Source organism: Aythya marila (genome assembly GCF_965140915.1).
Source record: "Aythya marila genome assembly, chromosome: 20".
NCBI lineage: Eukaryota > Metazoa > Chordata > Aves > Anseriformes > Anatidae > Aythya > Aythya marila.
This window is the reverse complement of record NC_139061.1, coordinates 6,209,054-6,231,216: the sequence shown is the minus strand read 5'-3', so window position 1 is coordinate 6,231,216 and position 22,163 is coordinate 6,209,054. Positions and strand designations below refer to the sequence as shown.

The 22,163-nt window shown below is 40.7% G+C and overlaps 1 protein-coding gene across 6 annotated transcripts in view; it reads left to right on the top strand.

Moving 5' to 3' along the window:
• The window catches only part of MYO1C (myosin IC), a 58,094-nt gene that overhangs the window by 32,030 nt on the left and 3,901 nt on the right, over positions 1-22,163 (top strand). For 5 of the 6 annotated variants that reach the window (XM_082776349.1, XM_082776353.1, XM_082776354.1 and 2 more), the window contains 30 exons: positions 1,698-1,853; positions 2,452-2,567; positions 5,992-6,190; positions 7,121-7,201; positions 7,967-8,146; positions 8,346-8,444; positions 8,667-8,780; positions 9,415-9,486; positions 9,632-9,751; positions 9,988-10,070; positions 10,934-11,039; positions 11,423-11,503; positions 11,900-11,991; positions 13,188-13,282; positions 13,509-13,555; positions 13,820-13,900; positions 14,089-14,194; positions 14,720-14,837; positions 15,043-15,156; positions 15,338-15,414; positions 15,578-15,646; positions 16,090-16,174; positions 16,751-16,910; positions 17,577-17,660; positions 18,925-19,018; positions 19,124-19,179; positions 19,720-19,855; positions 20,837-20,907; positions 21,335-21,432; positions 21,691-21,790. In XM_082776349.1, coding sequence (XP_082632475.1) covers positions 1,698-1,853; positions 2,452-2,567; positions 5,992-6,190; positions 7,121-7,201; positions 7,967-8,146; positions 8,346-8,444; positions 8,667-8,780; positions 9,415-9,486; positions 9,632-9,751; positions 9,988-10,070; positions 10,934-11,039; positions 11,423-11,503; positions 11,900-11,991; positions 13,188-13,282; positions 13,509-13,555; positions 13,820-13,900; positions 14,089-14,194; positions 14,720-14,837; positions 15,043-15,156; positions 15,338-15,414; positions 15,578-15,646; positions 16,090-16,174; positions 16,751-16,910; positions 17,577-17,660; positions 18,925-19,018; positions 19,124-19,179; positions 19,720-19,855; positions 20,837-20,907; positions 21,335-21,432; positions 21,691-21,790 — 3,090 coding nt within the window. Of the gene's footprint in view, positions 1-471; positions 532-1,697; positions 1,854-2,451; positions 2,568-5,991; positions 6,191-7,120; positions 7,202-7,966; positions 8,147-8,345; positions 8,445-8,666; positions 8,781-9,414; positions 9,487-9,631; positions 9,752-9,987; positions 10,071-10,933; positions 11,040-11,422; positions 11,504-11,899; positions 11,992-13,187; positions 13,283-13,508; positions 13,556-13,819; positions 13,901-14,088; positions 14,195-14,719; positions 14,838-15,042; positions 15,157-15,337; positions 15,415-15,577; positions 15,647-16,089; positions 16,175-16,750; positions 16,911-17,576; positions 17,661-18,924; positions 19,019-19,123; positions 19,180-19,719; positions 19,856-20,836; positions 20,908-21,334; positions 21,433-21,690; positions 21,791-22,163 lie in introns of all 6 variants that reach the window. The other variant, XM_082776350.1, reaches the window with a different exon arrangement.

Sequence of the window (22,163 nt, the reverse complement as noted above, 5' to 3'; positions counted from 1 at the left end):
AAGGATTACTTATGACAGTACCTGCAGAAATCTCCCAGACTTGACTTTTGAAAGCTTACAAATCAGGCCTTCCAGACTATGAGACCAACCTAAAACAAAATAAAAAGGAAAATTTAAATGGTGTTTCCCTGTGATACAGTTTGAGCCATTAGGGTGGATCTGGATTTGAGATTTCCTAGTAGCAAATTGGAGGAGCTAATTTTTCTTTTTGAAAGCTGCTAGTTTCATGCAATGACTTATGCCCAGGCGTTGGGCTTTCAGGAAAGAAGCCAATTATAACTTGCATAATTTGGCAAAACTTCTTTTGCAAATGACTGGTAAGTCTGAGCAACTGCAAGCTGAGGGAATTTGCACCTATTTCAGCCCAAATTTGTACTTCATCGGGACTTCTCTTTATTACTACTTAATAAACCTTAAACTAAGATTTCTTCTGACCAAGGTTTTCATTTTTTTTTCCCTGCACGCCATCAGTCCCTGTGCTCTGACCACTATTATATCTTGAGAAGGAGCAGAAAGGAACTACCTGGCAACGTGAGTCAGCAAAACTCATCTACATCATTGTGCAGGGTTTTTGGGCTGGAGGACAGTGTTTCAGCAGTGGTCCAGCATTCCTGGTGTGTAAAGCCCCTACAGGAGAGGGTGACTGGGTGTTGCTGTCAGTGCATGAGCCCGTTTAGGAACAAGCTCCACTGGCATTTGTTCCAGTGATTGGAATATCCCAACAAGAGATGCTCTGAAATGCAGTAGTGCTTTAGGGAAACGATTTAAGAGAAAGGTGCCTGCTGTGAGGAGTTTGCAAAGCAAGGAGGATTTAATACCATAAGGAAACACAGCCAGATGTGAGGCAAATTGTTTAATATGTTGTATCTCATCTCTGATTTCTGTATTGTCTCTCGTCGTCACCTCATACATCGTCTATCTGTCGGGTCTAATTGCGTTTACTAGAAATTTTCCCTGCAAGTAGTGACTGAGTCACTCGTGCATGTTTCCTTCTCCTGTTTTAGTATGTGAGGTTGAATGAAGTAAGAAGTCAGCAGACCTATGTTTTCCAAAGATGGCTGTGTCTGAACCACATCATGCTGAAGATGTAACCTTTAAAAGAGTGTCAGGAGTAGAAGTTGCTTGATATGTGGGATAGATTTTAGTGTCGGTCTAAATTTGTAGCAGTGGCATGGGATGCCGAAGTGCCCCTTTCTGTTACTACTGAATTTTCCCAGAATGTCCCATTGGGTATCTTGCTAAAGCTTTTAAATTGGTCAGTAATGTGAAGCCGTTTGCTCATGAGATGAATCATCATTAGTCATAAAAGATTCCTTATGACTTCCCGTTATGAGAGAGAAAAGGAACAGGAGAGAGGAGAGCACTTTTCAGTCTCACTCCTGTTGAAGGATGCCTGGGAAAGGAAATCCTACTTTTATTCTCTTCATGTGAAATGCTTGTTTGATTAATTGATTTATTTAAAGTGGTTGGAAATTTACCAATAACTTTTCCCTAATGCCGGCTTGTCTTCCATCAAAATAATTATAAACTAACTGATAAAGTTAGTATACATGATCTAACATTTTCAACAGTAGGGTTATTCTAATGTCCTCTCCTATTTATAGGTTGTCCATGAGTAATTGTGGTTAATCATTCTTACGGACTCAGTGCTGCACAGAAAACCACATGTCCCAACCTTCCTCTGCTTTTGGTTGCAGGGAGCAGGGAGTAACGGTGTTCGTTTGACCATGGAGAGCGCTCTGACAGCCCGCGACCGCGTGGGGGTGCAGGATTTTGTCCTGCTGGAGAACTTCACCAGCGAAGCAGCGTTCATCGAAAATCTGCGTAAGCGCTTCAAGGAGAATCTGATCTATGTGAGTAACAGAGGGGCAGAAACAAAAGTCTTCACAAGTGACCTGAATTTGGGTATTTGATACAGCAGATGTAGGGATTCTGAGACAATGGTATCACTTTGAGTAGACCGTAGTTGATTATCTCAGAACAAGACTGGGATAGTGTAATGTTAATTCATGTAAGAGCCTCTTTTGCAGTGATCCAGTTGAGGTCTACTGGCATTTACTGGTCCTTCCAGCACTGAAAAGCCAACTCACACCACATTTTTCCATTTCATGAACTCACTCTGTGGTGGGCTTTCAGCAACCCCAGGCTTGAACCTAATCCCAGATGGTATATGAGAAATAATCCGGTATTCTTGCTTGTTAGAAGCACAAAAACCATGCATAGGTGCTGTTTTTCCAGCAAGGATGAGGGGTCTAGCATAACTCCTGCAGTGTCATTCTTCATGAGGAGGTCACTTCTTCAGCACCCTTGGCTCTTTGGAGGGCCTTAGCCCATCCCGTGCTGCAGGCAGGACTTGTCAACCACAGGAGCTTTCTGAGCAATTCTGGTCTCTCAGAGAAAATCCACTGCTAGTCCTTATGTAACCTCTTCATTTTGTGCTTTCTTTTTCAGACATACATTGGCTCGGTTTTGGTGTCTGTTAATCCATACAAGGAACTGGAAATCTACAGTAAACAGAACATGGAGCGATACCGCGGTGTCAGCTTCTATGAAGTTTCTCCTCACCTGTGAGTGGCCTGTGGGTAAACAGCGTAGTTTGTGCCATTCCCACACCGGCGTGTGCAGTAATGACGTGTGAAAGCAAGAAAATAGGACTTGTCCCAGATATATCCCTATGATTTTTAGGGCATTAAAGGATCTTTTAGAGGGTGTGGTGTATGGCTCTTACTATTCCTGTTTCTCTCTCCAAAGAGGATGAGTTGCCTTTGCAAGAGCAGTATTTGGAAAGGGAGGTGGTTCCTTCCTGGCTGGAGGAACAGAGCTGCTTACCCAGCCCTGGCAGGACAGGAGTTCATTGTTCCAAGGTTACTTGGGGTCTGCATGTCCGGATCGTGAGTTTCCCCTCCTGCTACATCGCTCATTCAGCATAATGCTAACTAGGGGAAAGAGTATGTATATATGTGCGGTGGTTTCTTTCCTACCTCTCCTGTTACTGCCTGACCAATATTTATCTGGTATTTCCCCTGTTGCTAAGATACCATGAGCCTTGTTGGAACAAGGAATGTATTTATTTACATGGTCTGGCGTGGTGAGCATTCCCAATTTCCCATTCGAAAAAAAAAAAAAAAAAAAAAAAAGTTTGAGGTTTGAAAGTTATTTTTGAAAGCATTTGAATTTTTTTTGTCAGACTGAAAGAGAAAGATGACTGGGAGCTGAGGACATTTGGCTCAAAAATGCTTTCTTTCAGCGCCAAGGGCCAAATTCTGAGCACTTCTTGGAGGCTTTTTTTTGTGTGTGTGTGTTTTCTTTTTTTTTTTTTTTTTTTTTTTTTTAAGAGGTCTTGGAAGAGCAGATGATATTATTTTTGAGCAAACTATTTGGATTGTTTCTTATTACTGGCACATAACCCAAAAGAGTAAGGAAAACAGAATGCGCTATGAGCACAGAGGGGGAGAGAAACGCCATTACTTGGGAAAGTTTGAATATTTAAAGTTGTATTTGTTAGGATAAAAATGCGATTTTTGTAGTGTTTCAGGCTTCTTTGGTGGATCTACGTGGGAGATGGTTAGACCTGAAAACCCCAGAGTTCAAATCTGCTGAGTTCTCCCCTTGATCTATGTGTGTCAGCACATTCTGTTCATGTGCGGATGCCCTAAATAAGAGAGACCTTCCCCCAAAAAAGTTATCAGCAGTTGCTCAAATCAGCGTCAGGCAGTTCCTGATGAAGCAATGGAGGTGGTGCAGAGGTAGCAGCTCATGCCTCGAGCTTCACCACTTTGGCTTGTGATCTAGGTGCTCTTACTGGCTTCTTTGTCATGGGATGATAACTTTGTGACTCCCAGGAAAATTGTTGGGACTGTGGCTACCTTTTTATGTGTGTGCGCTAAGTGCAGGACTGAGCACGATGGCAATGTTGATGTGTGACGTGGAGGGCTAGGCTGCTCTGCTTTAATTTCTGTGAGCACTACACAAAGTGATTTAAATCACAAAGCAGCTGATTATTTCTTAAGCTGTCTTCTTCCTTGCTGTAACTAGTCCCAGGAGAAATTGTAAAATGTGCAGCTCGCAAGTAAAAACCCTTGAGAACTGGGATACCAAACACCAGTGCTGCTCCAACTGGAAAAAGAGTATTCTTTGTTAACTGTCATTACCATGCCATTAAAAAACATTATATCATTTGATTATTTATGCATTTTAAAATCTTCTGCAGAGCTCTGGAGTTATCTGTGCTGTAGTACTCAGTGCTTCTCTTTTTGGAGTATTTCAGGTGTATTTTCTTTTTACTATTTCTCTTACTCTAGGCTGATTCTAGAAAGTATTGCTACTTCAGTGTCAAAAGTGTTGAAGCTTGGCCTGAGCACAGGGTTTGCTGGGAAGCGCATCACATTTAGTCATTCAAAGGGGAAAATGTAGCCCTGTGGTCTTGAAACACAGCATACTTCCCAGGCTGCTGTGTCACATCCTGTCCTATTTATAGCCTGCTGCGGGGTTCAGAGATGGTGGCTGCAAATGGGACAGTGAACATTTTTAAGTAAAGGGGATTTTGCAAGTGGTGTGCATCACTGTTAGCGTTCTGCTTCAACAAGTACCATAAACTCCCCCAGTAAAGACAGGCAATCCAGAGGCAGTTCATAAAATTTAAATTGAATTTATATTTATTCAACCGTTTCACTTTCAAAATACTCCAGAGACAGAGTTTGGATGGGAAGAGAAGGACTTGATGAATTTAGTGGGGTAAGTGTGCAGTTGTGTTGCTAGGTAGCTCAGCGGTGTTGCCTTAGCACCAAGTATTAATAGACTTGAGGAGGCCATGGCTGTTATTTTGGTGTGATCATTTTTAATTAATTTTACAGCACAAGATTTAAAAAAAAAAAAAAAAAAAGAAGAAGCAAAACCCAATAATTATTAAAAGGTTGTCAAGTGTATGAATTGTATGAAGACAGGGTATGTGCTTGATAACCATGTGTAGGACAGCTGAGGATTTTATTACCAAGGTCTTACATGAGTGTATTTTGAAGGGCTAATGCTCCTCTTTCCTCTTATCCCCTCCCATTGCATCTGGTCCTTCTTCTCTCTCCTTCCACAAGCACTTGCTACCAATGTTTGTCAAACTCATCCTCCTGCACTCTGGTGTTGTAAAAGAGTGTAATTTTTGGTAAAAGAACCTGTCTGGTCTACTGTGTGGAGGAAAATAGGAGAGAGAAAAAGAAATGAAGGAAGAAGCAGGAGTTGAGGGACAACAGCAGTAAACCCTGGTTGTACACAGGCAGGAGGAGGCGTTTGGTGTTTTGGGTAGTGCTTGGCCTTAGCTGGATGGTTGCTTAATGTAGCCTGCTGGATGTTTTAGCAGTCTGTTCTGGCGTAATCCAGTTCTTTTTATAATCTGAGAGAAGCTACAAGAGGTTGGTTGGCCTATTCAGGAGCCACGTAATAGGAGCCACCCAGATAGCAAAGTGCAGTTGTGACCTTCTGTGTCATCACTTAAAAGATAATCTAGAATAAAGATCAGTGGAAAACAAGAAATTTCCTGAATGCAAAGGTTTTTTTTTTTTATCCTGTCAAGAAATCATGTATATTTAGAAAATTAAGTTTATCTGCATCATGTAGTCTTTTTTTACAGAAAATATTCTCACCTGTGTAGGTGAAATGGTCAGGGAGAGCAAATGGTTCATCTCTCCCTTTTCATAGCTTTCCATATTCACTGTCAAATGTTTTAAATAACATGAAGACCTTTTCCAAAAGAACGGTTTTTAAGGGAATTTAGCTTTTAGATTTATGTTATCACCCTGCAGAAACTTGGCCCTGCGGTTAAGATGTGCACAGAGATGTCTGAAAGCGTTCACAGCAATATGCTCTTACCCAACCCATGGACGTGCATTTGTTTTTGAGGTGTCTCCGTTAGGAGTTTGCGTTACAGGATGGTCTTAGCTGAGGAGTCTCAGCCCTTCATTTGTGGAAACAAACTAATGTCTGGTTGTCGTTGTTCCGTAGCTATGCTATCGCAGACAATTCGTACCGCTCTCTGCGCATGGAGAGGAAGGATCAGTGCATTCTGATATCGGGGGAGAGCGGGGCTGGCAAAACGGAGGCCACCAAGAAGATCCTACAGTACTACGCGGTGACCTGCCCAGCCAGTCAGCAGGTTGAGACGGTGAAGGATCGCCTGTTACAATCCAACCCTGTCCTGGAGGTAATTCTAGAGTCTGCAGCACTGAAGCTTGACATTGAGTCATAGCAGCAGTACTCACATTTTCCGGCTGAGGGGGTGGAGGCAGCTGGACCCTACTGGGCATGATTAAGCTGTCTGTGCAGCGTGGATAGTGTATCCTGGGAACACAGGTTCACACCGTGTGGGCGGATCGTTTGTACTGCACACAGGGGAATCCCAGCGTGCTTCCAAGCCAAAGAAATGGTCATCAGCTGCCAAACTCACTTGGCCCTTTCCTGTCCACCAGGAGCAATTCAGAAGTGGCCAGACTGCAGGGGAGAGAGAGGGATTTGAAGCGGGAAGAGTCCTGGTGTGCTGCATAAGTTTGCAAAGCCAGAACTTGACACATCTCCCGTGGTCAGCTCTGCCCTCTGATAAATGCATTTGTGGGTGCATTTTCTAGTGCTGTGGTGTCCTCTAGTGTCCAGTCCTGAGCTGCCTTTGTAATTCCCTTTAATATTTCTGTTCTACTCAACCCTGTGCAGTGTGCAGGGAAAGGTGTGCTCCCCATGAGTGGGAAAACCCTGACAGGCCTAGGCCTGTTAGGTTAGTGCCCGCTGTGAGCAGGAAGCAAATGAATTACTGCAAGCAAATAGCTGTGATGAAAGAGGAAGCTTTGAAAAGATTGTCAGGCATGACGTATGCTGTCAGCAGTGAATTGGCCTTAAAATAAATTTGCTGGGGGTGTGGAATTGTTTTTAGGGGCATGTTTCATCTGCAATACTTGCACTGGGCATAAAGATCAGCATTAGTATTTTGAGTGGTAATCTGTTTCCTTCTTGCTTTCCCTTGCAAAAAGGACAAACCTAAACTTTAATGGCCATAAATAGATAACTGGCATCTTCACCAAAGTGTATATAAATAATGTTATTTGATACTGATTTATTTTTCTGTAATCATTTCTCATTTTAGGCCTTTGGAAATGCGAAAACCCTTCGGAATGATAACTCCAGCCGATTTGGGAAATACATGGATGTGCAGTTTGATTACAGGGTAACTTCAGATCTGTTTTATACTCCAGAATGGGTCCCACTCATAACAGATCTCTGTTGCCTATACTTTCCTGCACTGATGTGTGCATAGAATGCATATTTCCTTGTTGACCATGTGAGCAGTCTGGGAGTGAAGTTTGGTTCCAGAGGTTTTTATGGAACACACTTTCCTTTCTTTCTCCCCTCATCCCTCTATATAGTGAGAGTGAGAATAAGTCCTCTTGTTTCTGAGGTACATGTGCACTGTGAAATGGATACTCCCAAACTAACTCCACATTAGTCAGCTGTGGACTGAAAATAATCTCTGTCCTGAGTAACTTTGCATAGTGTTTGTTTCAATTCTGATTCAAACTACCCCACACTAGGAATATGAACGTAATGCAAGAACCGAGTAGCTAGATATATCATAGTCCTTTAAACTTCTCAATATGTAATTCCTCCACACACAGAATTTTGTTATTTTTTGTGTTGAATCCCTTCTGAGAAGGAAGAATATACAAGTCAGGATATAATTCAATACATGCTGTAGCCGTGTTCTATATAATTGTGTATTATTTTCACTTGATAGCTCATTTTATGTATGCTTCAAACCTCAAATTGATGTGCATTTGCCAAAATATATCTTGTGATACAAAGTAACAAAAGATTTTCTGCCTTTTTGTAGTCAATCATTTTGTGATTGTGTGTCTTTGAACAGACTGCCAAAGAAGCAGAAATATTTTCCTCTCTGTTGATGAACTGTTTCAATATATCTGGTTTGATTTAGGGCGCTCCTGTTGGGGGCCACATCTTGAACTACCTCCTGGAGAAATCTCGAGTTGTGCACCAAAACCATGGCGAGAGGAATTTCCACATTTTCTACCAGCTGCTAGAAGGAGGGGAAGAAGACTTACTGCGAAGGCTAGGCCTTGAAAAGAACCCACAACAGTATCACTATTTAGTAAAGGTGTGTATTAACTAATAATTCTTAAGATATTGTTATATTTTAGGACAAATGTATCCTCAGTTGACTTTATATCTTCATTTCCTCACTTCAAAAAAAACACTGAGATAGCTCCTATGAAAAGAAACATATGGCAGAAGTGCAATGTGCATAATATACCTTTGGTAATGATATACTTATTTTTATCAAACTGTATTTTTAGGGTCACTGTGCAAGGGTCAGTTCCATAAATGATAAAAATGATTGGAAGACTGTGCGAAGAGCCTTGTCCATTATAAGCTTCAATGACACCGAGGTGGAGGTAAGACTTGTTTGACCGCACAGCTGATTTTCCCTCTCTTGAGAATTTTTCTGCTCTGATTTATTTCGAACCAAAGGCAGCCTTTAGAGTGCATGTGTTCCCTGCAAAAATTGTGAAACAAAATACAAAATGAGTGTTTGCAGTGTATTAACTAACACAGAAATCTCACTGCTGTTTCATTCTGTATCCATGCCTGATTTCTGCCTGTTGCTTCCATCATAGGACTTGCTGAGCATCGTGGCTAGTGTTCTGCATCTGGGGAATGTGCAGTTTGCTGCAGATGAGCAAGGAAATGCTCAGGTCACTACAGAGAATCAGATTAAATATCTGGCTAGGGTGAGTATCACCAGTTAGAGATATATTACATTAAAGATGAATTAGTATGGCTTCCTTATTTTGAACATGGTAGCATTATATTATTATCATTTAGAATATGATTTAGAAGTTGTTAAAAATGTGCTTTTATTTGATGTAATTGCAATGCAAATATTAACATTTAAACATTTAAATATTTTATATTTTTATACATTTACTTTACATTTTTGTACATATACATTACATTTTTATATTTTTATATATTTTTACTTTTTTAACATTTTTTAATTGACAACTTCTCTATTTACCACTTGATCCACCACTGATGTGAGGTTTTTGCTTTCAGGCAGTGGGATAGGAATAGACCTACTCTGGAGACGAGTTTTGAAGAAGTCTATTCATGGCTTTGCTCAGTCAGTTCTTTGTGCCAGAGCAGTCAAACCAAACTATTATGTTATATGGCAAAAAGGAGTTGGTGTGCAGAAGGAAATGGAATGACTGACATTGCAAAAAGGCTTGCAGTGTGAATGGGAAACACAGGGTTGTTTCACTGGACTGTAATTTTGTGGACTAGCCTTTCTGATCTCTTAAGACAAGTACTGATGAATTGAATGTACTGCTTCATAAATAAATTTAACGTTCTACTGCTTTGCAGCTTCTAGCGGTTGAGGGCTCTGTTCTGCGAGATGCACTGATCCACAAGAAGATCATAGCAAAAGGGGAAGAGGTAAGAACATGAATTGGGATCTGGGAGGCATATGGAAATTAAACTAGTGCAATACCATCAGCTCTTTATTAACAGTAAGCCAGGGAAACTTAATCTGTCAATGGAATGGCTGTTGAATGACGTTTTTTTCTCCTTTTGTATGCAGCTAATCAGTCCCCTGAACCTGGAGCAGGCAGCCTATGCAAGGGATGCACTTGCTAAAGCAATATATGGACGCACTTTCTCTTGGCTGGTGAACAAGGTTAACAAGTCTCTTGCTTACAAGGTAAACAAATCTGTTGTTTGTTGATAGACAACCAAGTGTGAAAGGCAGTTTCAAATCTTTAAGCTGCAACACAAAGTTATTGCATGCTTTACAGTGATTTCCAAGTTAATTTGTTTTCCACTAAGAAGAGAGTAAGGAGAATATGCTGTAACTAAATGCAAAAGATCCAGTCATGGATTGTAGCTGTGACTGGCTGTGTGACTACGTACAAACACTTACTTTTTGCTCTATTACAGGAAGGAGAGTTTCCGGGCTGGAGAAGTACAACAGTTCTAGGATTGCTCGATATTTATGGATTTGAGGTTTTCCAGCACAACAGGTTTGTTTTCATTAGTGTCTTTGGATTTTGAGTAAGCTGTGCATGACTCCATTGTAGTGTTTTCTCTCCATTGTGAAATAAGACATTAATCCATCTCTGGTAATTTTAGTAAGAGAGAAGGAGATGAATTTTCAGCTTTAGGAAATCAGCTTGAATAACTAGTATTGACAGATCTTCTAACACTTTGGGCATTCAGATAATATTTAGCATTTACAGCTATTTATGTTCCTGGTATTTTAGAGACTGATGTCTTTTGGGGGCATATTCATGTGCTAGCTTGAGCCATGCCTTTCATAGAATCATAGAATGGTTTGGTGTTGGAAGGGACCTTAAAGATCATCTAATTCCAATGCCCCTGCAAGGGCGACACCTTCCACTAGTCCAGATTGGATGGGGCTTTGAACAATCTGGCATTGAGCACTTCCAGGGATGGGGCATCTACCATTTCTCTGGGCAACCTGTTCCAGTGCCTCACCACCCTCTGAATAAAGAATTTCTTCCTTTGTCCAGCTCTCTGGCGTAGTTGTGGCTGTTGTTTTGGCATCTTTATGTGGTGGTGTGAATGGGAAAACACAGCTGTAGAGCAGTGTATAGGATTATGTCAGAGTCTGGAACCTAACTCTGGCAGATAGCAATGAACCAAGACTCCGAACGTGTAGTTTTTCTGCTTCTCAGCGTTCCACTCCTCATGTCTGTTTTTCCCTCCTCTTTCATGAGATTCACTAAATAATGAATTCAATAAATATAGATTCACTAAATAATTCTCTTACATTTCTCTTGATTACACATAGCTACTGTCCTTTGATTATAGCTTATTTTACTTGTCATACAGTATTAATTATTTTTCTGATTTTTGCTTCCAGCTTTGAGCAATTTTGTATTAATTATTGTAATGAAAAATTGCAACAGCTCTTCATAGAGCTCACATTAAAGTCAGAACAAGAGGAATACGAGTCAGAAGGCATAGCGGTAAGAGCCAACATCATCACTCCTACTGTCTTCTTAGCACCTCCAGCAGGCCAAGGACAGATGATTAGAAAAGGAGCTTTAATAATAGTCTCCAAAGTACATGATTTAAAGAGATTTTCTTTTAAGTTTCTTTTCAAACTACCTTAGTAACAGTGTGTAATACAGCTAGAAGCAACTAATGCCATTCCAATCTTTTACTTTGATAAAACAAAAGATGCTTTTAAAAGGGACTGTTAAGAAAACAAATGTGATGAATGAAAAAGCTTTACATTTCAAATAACACTGGTTATTTAAGTAAGGTGCTGTCTAAAATGTTCTGAAATTTTCACATTTTTTCCTGTCAAGAACAGTTGTCACCCAAATGTGATGTCTTGTCTTTGCAGTGGGAACCAGTTCAATATTTCAATAACAAAATCATTTGTGATTTGGTGGAAGAGAAGTTCAAAGGCATCATTTCTATTTTGGTAAGTTGACATGACCTTTTAAAATGAAACACTGGGGCAGTGGAGTGGAAATCAAGGGGAAGAACACAGAAAAAGGGACTAAATATACATTAGGACTGGGCAGGTGGGAAGAGCAATGATACACTGAACAGTGACACTGCTACAAGTCATATTGTATCAGACCCATCTGTCCAAAGCAAAGAAACTTCCAGTCCAGGCAGTCTGGGAGGAGGAGCTTGTGCTTAATTTGTTCAATTCTTCATTTGTTGAGTTAATGAAATGAAGGCATGAGGTGGGCTACCTATTAAAAAGCCAAAGGGTGAAGCTGGGACAGTGTTTCAGTGAGACATAATTAGAGTTGGCCTGTATGAGTACAAGCACAGAAAGAAATCAATACTAGGATGTGTGTGTTTTCAGGATGAAGAGTGTCTGAGACCTGGGGATGCCACAGATACAACATTCTTGGAGAAACTGGAGGAAACTGTGAAGAACCATCCCCATTTTCTCACGTGAGTGTTCATGTAGCTGAGGGCATCTTTACTGGTAGGATCCAAGTGTGATAGAGCCTACAGGTTTAATTATTGCTGGGTAACTTTATAATGCATTGTGTTTATGGCAGTAGCATCCTAGATAAATGGGGCCCCACATAAAAGATTATGGTGTTTTAATTTGCAAAGAGATTAGACTGTGAGTTAAGATAATATTGAATAAGCAAGTAAAACAGAATTGAAGAAAAAAGGAAAGATGTGTTAGACTGGCAGGAAAAGACCACGTCCAATTTATGCACTGAATCTTCTTCTGTACTTACACGTTGTCCAAGCCTGAGCGAGACATGTAACAGTCCTCAGATTTCTGTTGCTGGCTTGCCTCTTCACCAGTCTCTTGCTGGCATCCAGCTGCTACTATCCAAGGAATTGGGCAGGATTGCAGTTTCTTGGCTCTTCTGATGTCTGGCCCAGTACTGCGGGTGTGACAAACTCTGTTTTGGTGTACCAGACCAGATTATTGCTCAGCATTAATGGTTTTCTGGAGGGTGACAACTGATGCCTGAAGTCTAGCCTACAAACAACTAGGACATGCAGCAGAATTTTGCTGGTAACATTAGTGTTCAGAGGTGTGTTTGTGTTAGAATGATTTTAGCAGTGCTGGTGCTTTTGGAATGAAGGCATTACTAATTCACCTTCATTCACATCTTCCCAGACACTTCTTTGACTTTGGTAACCTATTCTGTTGCTGCCACTCCAGTTTCATGGATGTGAATTCCATGTTTTAGCCTGCCTCGGTTTTGGAGCTGCAAATTTCTTTTTATTCTTATCCGAATGTTCTGCTTTGCTCAAATCGGGGTCTGAATGGCATCCCACAAGTATGCCAGCCTGCTGCCAACATCTTCACTGCCCTCTTGCCTGCTACCTCTACTCTGATTTCATGTACACACAGACACACTCTGCAACCTCGCCAGGAAGCTGAAAGTTCATCTATCAGAAATAAACATAAATAGATTTTATGACATTTTAATGATTTGCTGGTTGATAACTCACCTTTTTTTTTTACTTTTGGTCTTGAAGATCAACAAGTGTAATTTATTTTTTTCGTCCTGTGCTCATCTAGTCCCACTCTAGGATCATATACCGTAGTGGTTTTTGAGGTGATTCCCCACATGAAACAAACGTTTGTTCCTCATGAAGTTTCTTCACTTTTTCTCCAGGCACAAGCTTGCTGACCAAAAAACTCGCAAGTCTTTAGGGCGGGAAGAGTTTCGGCTTTTGCACTATGCTGGAGAGGTCACCTACAGTGTTGCAGGTAAGTGTGTGCATCATCTCAGTTCTCTCTCACTCCTTTTTCCTCCTTTCATCCCCTGCCCTCTGAATTAAAACAGCTTTACTAGGTAGCAAAGACAAATCTGGTTATACAGTAGTTCTATGTATCATCTGATTAACCAGATTAATTTCCCATCTCAAATTCCTGCCTTGTTGTGAAATTTCTGTGGAACAGTGGTGGCAGCCTGAGTGGTTTCTTTTTCTTCCAGGTTTTCTAGATAAAAACAATGACCTTCTCTTTCGGAACCTGAAGGAGGTGAGTATGGATGCAGGGTACTTCCAATACTCAGCAGCAGAACAAGGAGGCAGGTTCAAAATGGGGTGGCATCTGAGGGAAAAGGTTCTTTTAATCTCCAGCTGGAGAATGCATGTCCGTAGGGCTGCATTATGAAAAGACAAATTGAAGTGTTCAGAGTTTGTTTTATTAAAAACAAAACAACCCAAAACCATTTTGTCACATTGCTCTAAAAGTTCTCTGAAGTTCATTCTGTACTTTAGCTCTGAAAATGTCTCTCCGCAGACCATGTGCAACTCTGAGAATCCTATCATAAATCAGTGTTTTGACAGGACGGAGCTGACAGACAAAAAGAGACCCGAAACGGTAAGGATACAAGAGCTGGGTGGAAGTGTGGCTATTTCCTCTTTTTTAAAGATACGTCCTGTCTAACATGGTAACCTAAATACAAGCCTCTTACCGTTAAAGCTGGGGGACTGTGAGGTTTGTTCTGCAGTCACAAGTACTGGCTATAAGTCATCACGTCATACATGATTTTCTTTCTTTTCTCCTAGGCAGCAACTCAGTTTAAAAACAGCCTCTCTAAACTCATGGAAATTCTGATGTCCAAAGAACCATCCTACATCCGATGCATGAAACCTAACGATGCTAAACAGGCTGGTATGGCCGTGGTTAACTCTTCACTTGTGTGCTTTTCTACAACAGCTATACCAACCACTAGATTCCAGGCAGTGAAGCACAGATAGGGGCTCAAATGAATAAGTCTTGCAACAGTTTTCATTTTGGGTCTGTGCTAGAGGGTCTGTAGGGGGTGGTGGTAGTACCAGCCAGGAATCAGAAGGGAGGCACTGGTCTTGGTAAAGTGACAGAATGAGGTCGTATTTGAAGTCAAGAATAGTGAACCTACATAACTTCCTTTTAATGATTTTATTGTCCCTAATTTCCTCCTCCTGTCTGCTTAGAATATCCTAAAGGATAAATTCTGTTCTGGAACTAAATGTAAATGTATACTAAAAGAGGGAAAGATAAGAGTCACAAAATAAGTTGTGTGTGACTTGAACCATGAGGATGGGGTAGAGGTTAAAGATAACTGTAAGATAAAATAATTCTGAACTGAACTGAATATTTCCCTTTTCTGCATGAATGGACATTAATGAAGTTTCTCTATTTTCATACTCTCTCAAGATCGATTTGATGAAGTGCTAATCCGACATCAAGTGAAATACCTGGGGTTGATGGAGAACCTCAGAGTGCGGAGAGCTGGCTTTGCATATCGAAGGAAATACGAAGTTTTTCTGCAGAGGTAGGATTACCCTGGCCTTATCTCTCCCTGCTGCTCCCTCCCCCTGGTCTTGGTCCTACAGGTGTTGAGGCCAGGGAAGTGTTCCAAAAAACAAAGAGCAGCCCTTATACCTGAAAGAGTTATTTCTTTAAGGGAGAGAGAAGAATGACCTCTCTCCCTTTCTGTTACTTCTCTCCCTAAGATTTCTTCTGCTGTTAATCCACAGGTACAAATCACTTTGTCCAGAAACGTGGCCTACGTGGGATGGACGGCCCCACGATGGCGTGGCTGTGCTGGTGAAACATCTTGGCTACAAACAGGAAGAATACAAAATGGGACGGTCAGTTCTCGTGTTTTCTCAATTTGAGGTTATGAATCATTGGACATTAATGTCATTGCTTTTAAATAAAGCTTCTCTGTTTAATGGGTGGGCAAAAGATTAGAGATCCCAAAGGGAATGCTAAGGGCAGGAAGCAAACTTCTCCTGCACGTTAAACATTATTCTGAATTTCTATTTCTAGAACAAAGATTTTTATCCGCTTTCCCAAGACTTTGTTTGCAACGGAAGATGCTCTGGAAGTGAGGAAGCAGAGCCTGGGTGAGTCACACACACTGCAGTAGCTTCATGGACAGTTAGCTGTCTGGTCTGTGATATTTTTTTATTGTAGTTATTCATTATTTTTTGTTTGAACAGTTTAACCTTTTTGTATCAAAATACACTTGGTTGTGATTTCAAATTGCTGTTTCTCTTATCATTTCAGCAACAAAAATGCAGGCCACGTGGAGAGGTTTCTACCGTCGAAAAAAATTCCTGCACATGAAACACTCAGGTATGAGGGAGAAAGTGCTATGTCATTTCATGGTTTGAAGTGGCCGTTGCTGTATTGAGAAGTTAAAGTTGACTTGATTTTGGTGTGTGAGAAGGAAAAATCCCTGAAACCTTGCTAGAAGTAGAATGGTAGATGTTGGCATACCCCTTCCTTCCGTGTTAGTCTTTGAGACTCTTTGAGTACAAGAATAGGCTTAACTCATGTTCACGCAGCAGCCCCCATACAGCAGTTCCCATCTGCCAGTGCTTTTTACTGCCATTTATCCATTGCGTTATATTGTTAAGAATTTCAATTATTTTCTTTCCCATGTGTCACTGTGACGGCTGTTGGGTTTTTGTTTTTTTTTTCAGAGTACATACATAAGCACTGTTTGTTGCCAGTTTTGTGTGAAGTCAATATCGGTATGAAGGAGCTCACTTAGTGTAAAATGTTTGTATTTTTAGCAATAGCAATCCAGTCCTGGTGGCGGGGAACCTTGGGACGCCGAAAAGCTGCCAAAAAGAAGTGGGCAGTAGAGACTATCAGAAGGTGTGTGAACAGTAGCCTCAGCCCATTGAATGGGTACTTACTTGCTAACAATGAGGTGATGCAAATGACGTTACCTGTTGCTACAGTGTCAGAGATTTTTATTAATAAATTACAACTATTATTAAATAAAGCTCAGGAAATGAGAATTCTGTTATCTCAAAGCAACCATAGGAAGTTATTTTGTGACAAATATTTGAGTAAGCACGTCTGAAAATGGGCAAGGCTGTCTGTTTGGCTAATCTGACTGCAGATGCAACAGACATTAAAAAACTTGCTTTGCCTATTTTTTTTATTATTATATAAACTTCCATTTTGGCACTCAGCCCTTCTTGGTTATCCACTCCATTTTATTGAGTTCCTTTTTCTTATAAATTGCAGTTCCCTTTTCCTCTCAAGTTTGATGTCTATTCTGGGGACTGACCCAAATCTCACAATTCTCCATTGATTTTATGTTAATTCACCTTTTACCCTAGCTATATCTGAAAGTTCACTGGGGACCCAGACATGGTTGGATTGGAAGAGATCTCTAAATATCTTCAGTTTTGACCAATCTCCTATTTTTTTCCTCTTCCTCAGATTCATTAAGGGTTTTATTTACCGGAATCACCCTCGCTGCCCAGAGAATGAGTATTTCCTTGATTACATCCGCTTTTCCTTCCTGATGAACCTCAAGCGTAATTTACCAAAGAACGTTTTAGACAAATCATGGCCAACTCCTCCTCCATCGCTCTGTGAGGTAGGCTCAACTGCACCAGGGTCAGATGAATGATACGCGAGTCGGAGGAGACAAATGGCAGTATGGAAGACCATGGGCCACCAAAGGCCTGGGGGGAGCCGCCTGCTATGAGAGCAAGAAAGAACCAGGTTCTCGCTCAGGTTTCACATTGCATTAGCATCTCTACAAGTAGAATTAGTCAAAATACCATCACATGTGTGTAATTAGCATAGTTGTAAAATTTTGAGAGCTATAGTGCAGAACGCTTGAGAATTTGGAAGTGTTGCAACACTATTTTCCAGTGTTCTTCCCATCCATTTGTGAAATTTTCTTTTTCCTCTGACCAAATTAAGTTCCCTCTGGACAGCTAAGGTAGCTGGAATAACCCATTGATTATTCTAAAACATACTGAGTTTCTTCCATTAATTCTAAACCATATTCTAAAGAATAATTATGTTCTTAAATTGCCATTTAGTTCTAAACCAGATGGAGAATGCTGTGGGACAAACTGTCTTAGAAAGGTGGAAAATAGACTTTTTAATTAACTAATTTGAAAAGTGATTGTCAGTAACAAAACAGTATCTTAATTCAGCCATGGATTTTCTGCAGTTGTTTGTCTTTTTTTCACTGTTTGAGTTGCTTTGTCAGTTTGAGCTATTTTTACTTACTGTGTGAAACCTCCTTCAGGCGTCCCAGCTCCTGCGACAGCTATGCATGCAGAACATGGTCTGGACCTACTGCAAGAGAATCAGCCCAGAGTGGAAGCAACAGGTACCCAACAACTTTGTGTTCATTCAGACTATTCTGATGTTGTATTGTTCCATACAGTTGCATTGTTGTTCTAGATAAAAAGATTAAAAATTATACTGACATTTGATTCATCTTAGTCTTAGGGTAGCTGTATTTTCTTATTTTATATATAAAAAAAAAAACTCAATGAAGAGAACTAATAGGAAACATGTACATTAAACAGTTTCATCTAAACTGTTTTGAGAGATGATGGTAATAGTTGCCTTTAAACGTTTTTTTTTAATTGGATTGTATATCATACTGCTTATGAAGGCCTGTAAACTCTTAAGGGCATGTAATGAAATGCTGTGGATTAGTTAGTGGCTGAGCCTGTGATTAAGGACACAGGATTAATACCAGCCATTACTGAGCTGGAGGTGGAAACACCTCCACTTTCTTCTCCCAAGCAAACAAGGCTTATGAGTATCCTTTATCCACATTTTTACCTGTAAATCATCTCCTGTCTGTTTGCTCTATACAAAAACAAAAGGGATTTCCTGTTTCCTCGTTCCCTGGTTTTGTTCTCATTCTGAAGGAACAGAAGTTAGAGCTAAGAGTACTGGTCATATTTACCCCCTGGAAGACTGCCATTGTAAAAAGGACCAAAGGTTTATGGTGACTCATCTTCTAAACAAGAACTCCCAGGACTGAATGGCACCTAGCTGAGTTGTACTATTTGTCAGAGGATAAGGTAGAGAGTACTGAATAGATGGGGGAGCTGTAATAAATGTGTTACACTGTTCTAATAACATTGTAACTTCTTTTGTCAGTATTTCAGTAAAGATGGTGATTAGCTGACAAGGCTTCAGCAAAACTATCTGAACCATAGGGGAGAAAAAAAAACAACATCCTACAGGGCGAAGCAGGAAAATAAATTGTTTAGCTTAACTAGGCTAAGAGGATCTCTGAAGTAGAAGAATTCTGAGACCTTTTAACAAAGGCATGATGTAGACATCACATCTGGTCTCTGGCTTTTGACAAATTCAAATTAGAGGTATATATTTTTGAGAATTACAAATAATAACAAAAAAAGTGAAATTTCTATCCTAAAGCAAGGATAGCCATTGAAAAGATAGGGGGCATATGGAAGACTTTATGTAATTTTCTGACTAACATGATTCAGCTCAAAAGTAGATGACTTTAAAAAAAAAAAAAAAAAGAAAACCACAGAGGCTCTTTGAAGTCAAACATTTTTTATTTGAAGCAAGATTTTCTACTTAACAGAATACATCTTTTGTCCTTGCAGCTGGAACAAAAAGTAATTGCCAGTGAGATTTTTAAGGGTAAAAAAGACAATTACCCTCAGAGTGTTCCTAGACTCTTCATCAACACTCGACTTGGTGAGTAGGTGTTACAAAGTTGAACAGGAAGAAGAAAGAGGGGGATTCATCTCCTCTTTTCTTGCTTGAAATTTTTCTTATTCCATCTCTTTGGTTTTAATTTAGGTAATGAAGAGATAAACACTAAAGTCCTTCAGGCTTTAGAAAATGAACCAATTAAGGTAAGACCTGTGTCCTAATACTTTTTTCAAGTTTTCATAATTATGCAGCAGAATTAAAGTCTTCATCAGAAGATCAGATTGATTAAGAAAATATAGCAAGAATTTTACCTTAACATTAAGCTGATAACACCTTGGAAGATAGTCTACACGAGGACATGGTGGCTCAGAAATGCAATTGGGAGGTTTGGGCAAGTTTGTCAGCTAGAATTAAAGGGGTTGCAGCTTGCATTGCTGGTGTTCATGATGCTTTGAGATGCTTGAAGGGGAGAGGAAAGGAGCGATGAAGTCTACGCAGACTGAAGCTAAATCATAGATTTCTCAAGCACAGTCAGACAGCCATAGTCATCAAGTTATTGTTCAGAACTCCTCTAGGTCAACAAGGAAGTCTGTGGCAGAACTGAGAATAGGACTCAAAAGGATTGTCTTCACTCCCAGTTTACAAAGCACTGGTTAGTACCTCCTGCAAGCTCTCTAGGCTAGATGGAAGGTAGCTGCCAATTACACAAGTTGCATTTTTAGCACTGATAACGCTTCTTTCAGTATGCAGTTCCTGTGATCAAGTATGACCGGAAAGGATACAAAGCAAGATCACGGCAACTGCTTCTTACCCAAAACGCAGTCATCATTGTTGAAGACTCCAAAATCAAACAACGGATTGACTACGCCAATCTGACAGGTGAGATTGCCAACAGAAATGGGGTTTAGCTCACTTGATTTTAGTCAGCATGACAAATAACTTCAGTTAAAATACAATAATAAAAAAATAACCAGTTGGTCTTTGTCCTGGACAAGAATAGAATTATCTTGTACTGACAAGTATTTTAAATCTGCAATATGTTGGACTTTTTTTTTCCTAAAATTAAATTCCTTAAAATGTCACAAAAATTACTCAATTCATCTCCCCAGAAACCTCTCAAGTCATTTCCCAATTGCACATCTCCACTGCAGGGAAGTTGCACCATTATTACACAGCAACTGCTTGGGACACTGGCTTTTAGCCCTCTAAATATTTGACATTGACGTGGTCCTTTTAGAGGGGGAACTTGGTCAGAGAGAAAGAAAATTGCCGAGTCTGGTACATGACTTGGCTTTGGCTTATCTAAAGCCTCTCACTTCATAGCCTCAGCTCCAGCTCCCAGCATTGCTACAGTTCCTCCTTGCAGCCAATTTTCGTGCTAATTATTTCAGTGTTATCCTAACGCAATTACCTACTGTGTTTGTAACTGTCACCATTTAAAATAGTTTCCATAGGCAACACTAATTTGGGGTTCTGGGACTCCCGTAAGACATGCTTACTGCAGCGCTGTACGTTCATCACTGCTAGGGCTGGGCTGCCTCAAATGGCATCATTAATCAGATCTATTACATGAAATAGATGTTAAACAAAATCCAGAGAACAGGCATTCCTACTCCTCATGGACAGAGGCACCTGAAAGTTTCTTTTCCATGTTAAGAAGCCCAGCTATAAGCTGATTGTCTGTCACCTTGCAACCTCTCTGCTGACACCTTAGTGCGCTGCTGCTTCTGTGCAGCTTCTCAGCTGTCAGGTTTCTCACTGTGGGACCAACAGTTGCTGCGTTCCTGGGAGAGGTTCTGCAACGCGTGCAGGAATCCTGGTGTTGTTGTGTTGGTGTCAATGGGCCGTTCTCTATTGCAGGCATCTCCGTCAGCAGCCTGAGCGATAACTTGTTTGTGCTGCACGTGCACTGTGAGGATAACAAACAGAAGGTAATGGGGCCCTCCAGCCATCTCTAGAACAAGTTCTAAAGGCACAAAGAGCAGAAGATCCAGGGTGGCGGTGGGTGGGGGAGTGAAGCACACCGGTGATGTGCACCGTTGAGCAGCCCCCATACGTAACTCACTTCATGCCAGCTTTAAGTTGGATTTTGCTCATATTTGTGTGTGCTCACAGATGGGGTTCACCAGTGACTGATGCACTGACAGGATCAGTGCTGTCCCTTTACTGTTACCTTGTAAATAAAGTAACTGCTGGGGGTGTTATCACAGATCACCGCCAAGCCTGGTATGCCTTGAGAGGTGTTTTCCACGCTAACCCATGGAGATAGCTCTGTCCCTGTTAATTACAGCATAATTATTTTGGTATACGATCACTGAAAAGCCACAATCACAAACTGTTGCTGGTTTTCTCTCCTAGGGAGATGTTGTACTTCAGAGTGACCACGTGATCGAGACACTCACAAAAACAGCCATGCGGGCAGACAAAGTCAATAACGTCAACATCAACCAGGGCAGGTGAGTGAAGCAGAGCCCCTCTCAGGAGCTGCTTTGGTTTTCTTGTGTTGGTTCTGGAGAGCTCTGCTTCAGCATTATAGGGCTACAGAAACATGTCAGAAATGCATCATAAAAACATATTTAATTATTCTTAACTAAGAAGACAAAGAAGAGTTAATCTTAACTAACAGCAGTCTGCTTGTTCACTCCCTGAAGCAGCAGACTTAGGGTAGAGCTACACCCACACTCATCAAGTTTGTTATCTGTTTCTCTTTGCAGCATAAAATTCACAGTTGGACAAGGCAAAGAAGGCATCATTGATTTTATATCAGGATCAGAACTGCTCATAGCCAAAGCTAAGAATGGCCATCTAACCGTGGTGAGTACCGGCCAAGATCAGTAAGAAGCAGTAGCTCACTTACAGCACATCCAAACTCAGGTTTTGCTACCAAGTGTACTTACAGCAGACAGACATGTACCATCACCCCTTCCCTTGCTGAATGCACTGCCCTGGGTCTGTGAGCCTTTTCCCCAGTTGGAGTTCTGCACTGCACTTCTCTTGCAGTTATGAGACTGCCAGGCTTGCTCAAACTCAAGCAATTATCCTGTCAATCACTTGGGTTCTTTTACAGGATTCTTTCACGATATACTGTTGCAAATCAAGTTTTAGATTTAAGAACACAAGAAAAATGCAGTTGTTCTTCCCTTCCTAAGTTGTCTGTAGTCTTCCTGCCAGTCATCTACATACGCAG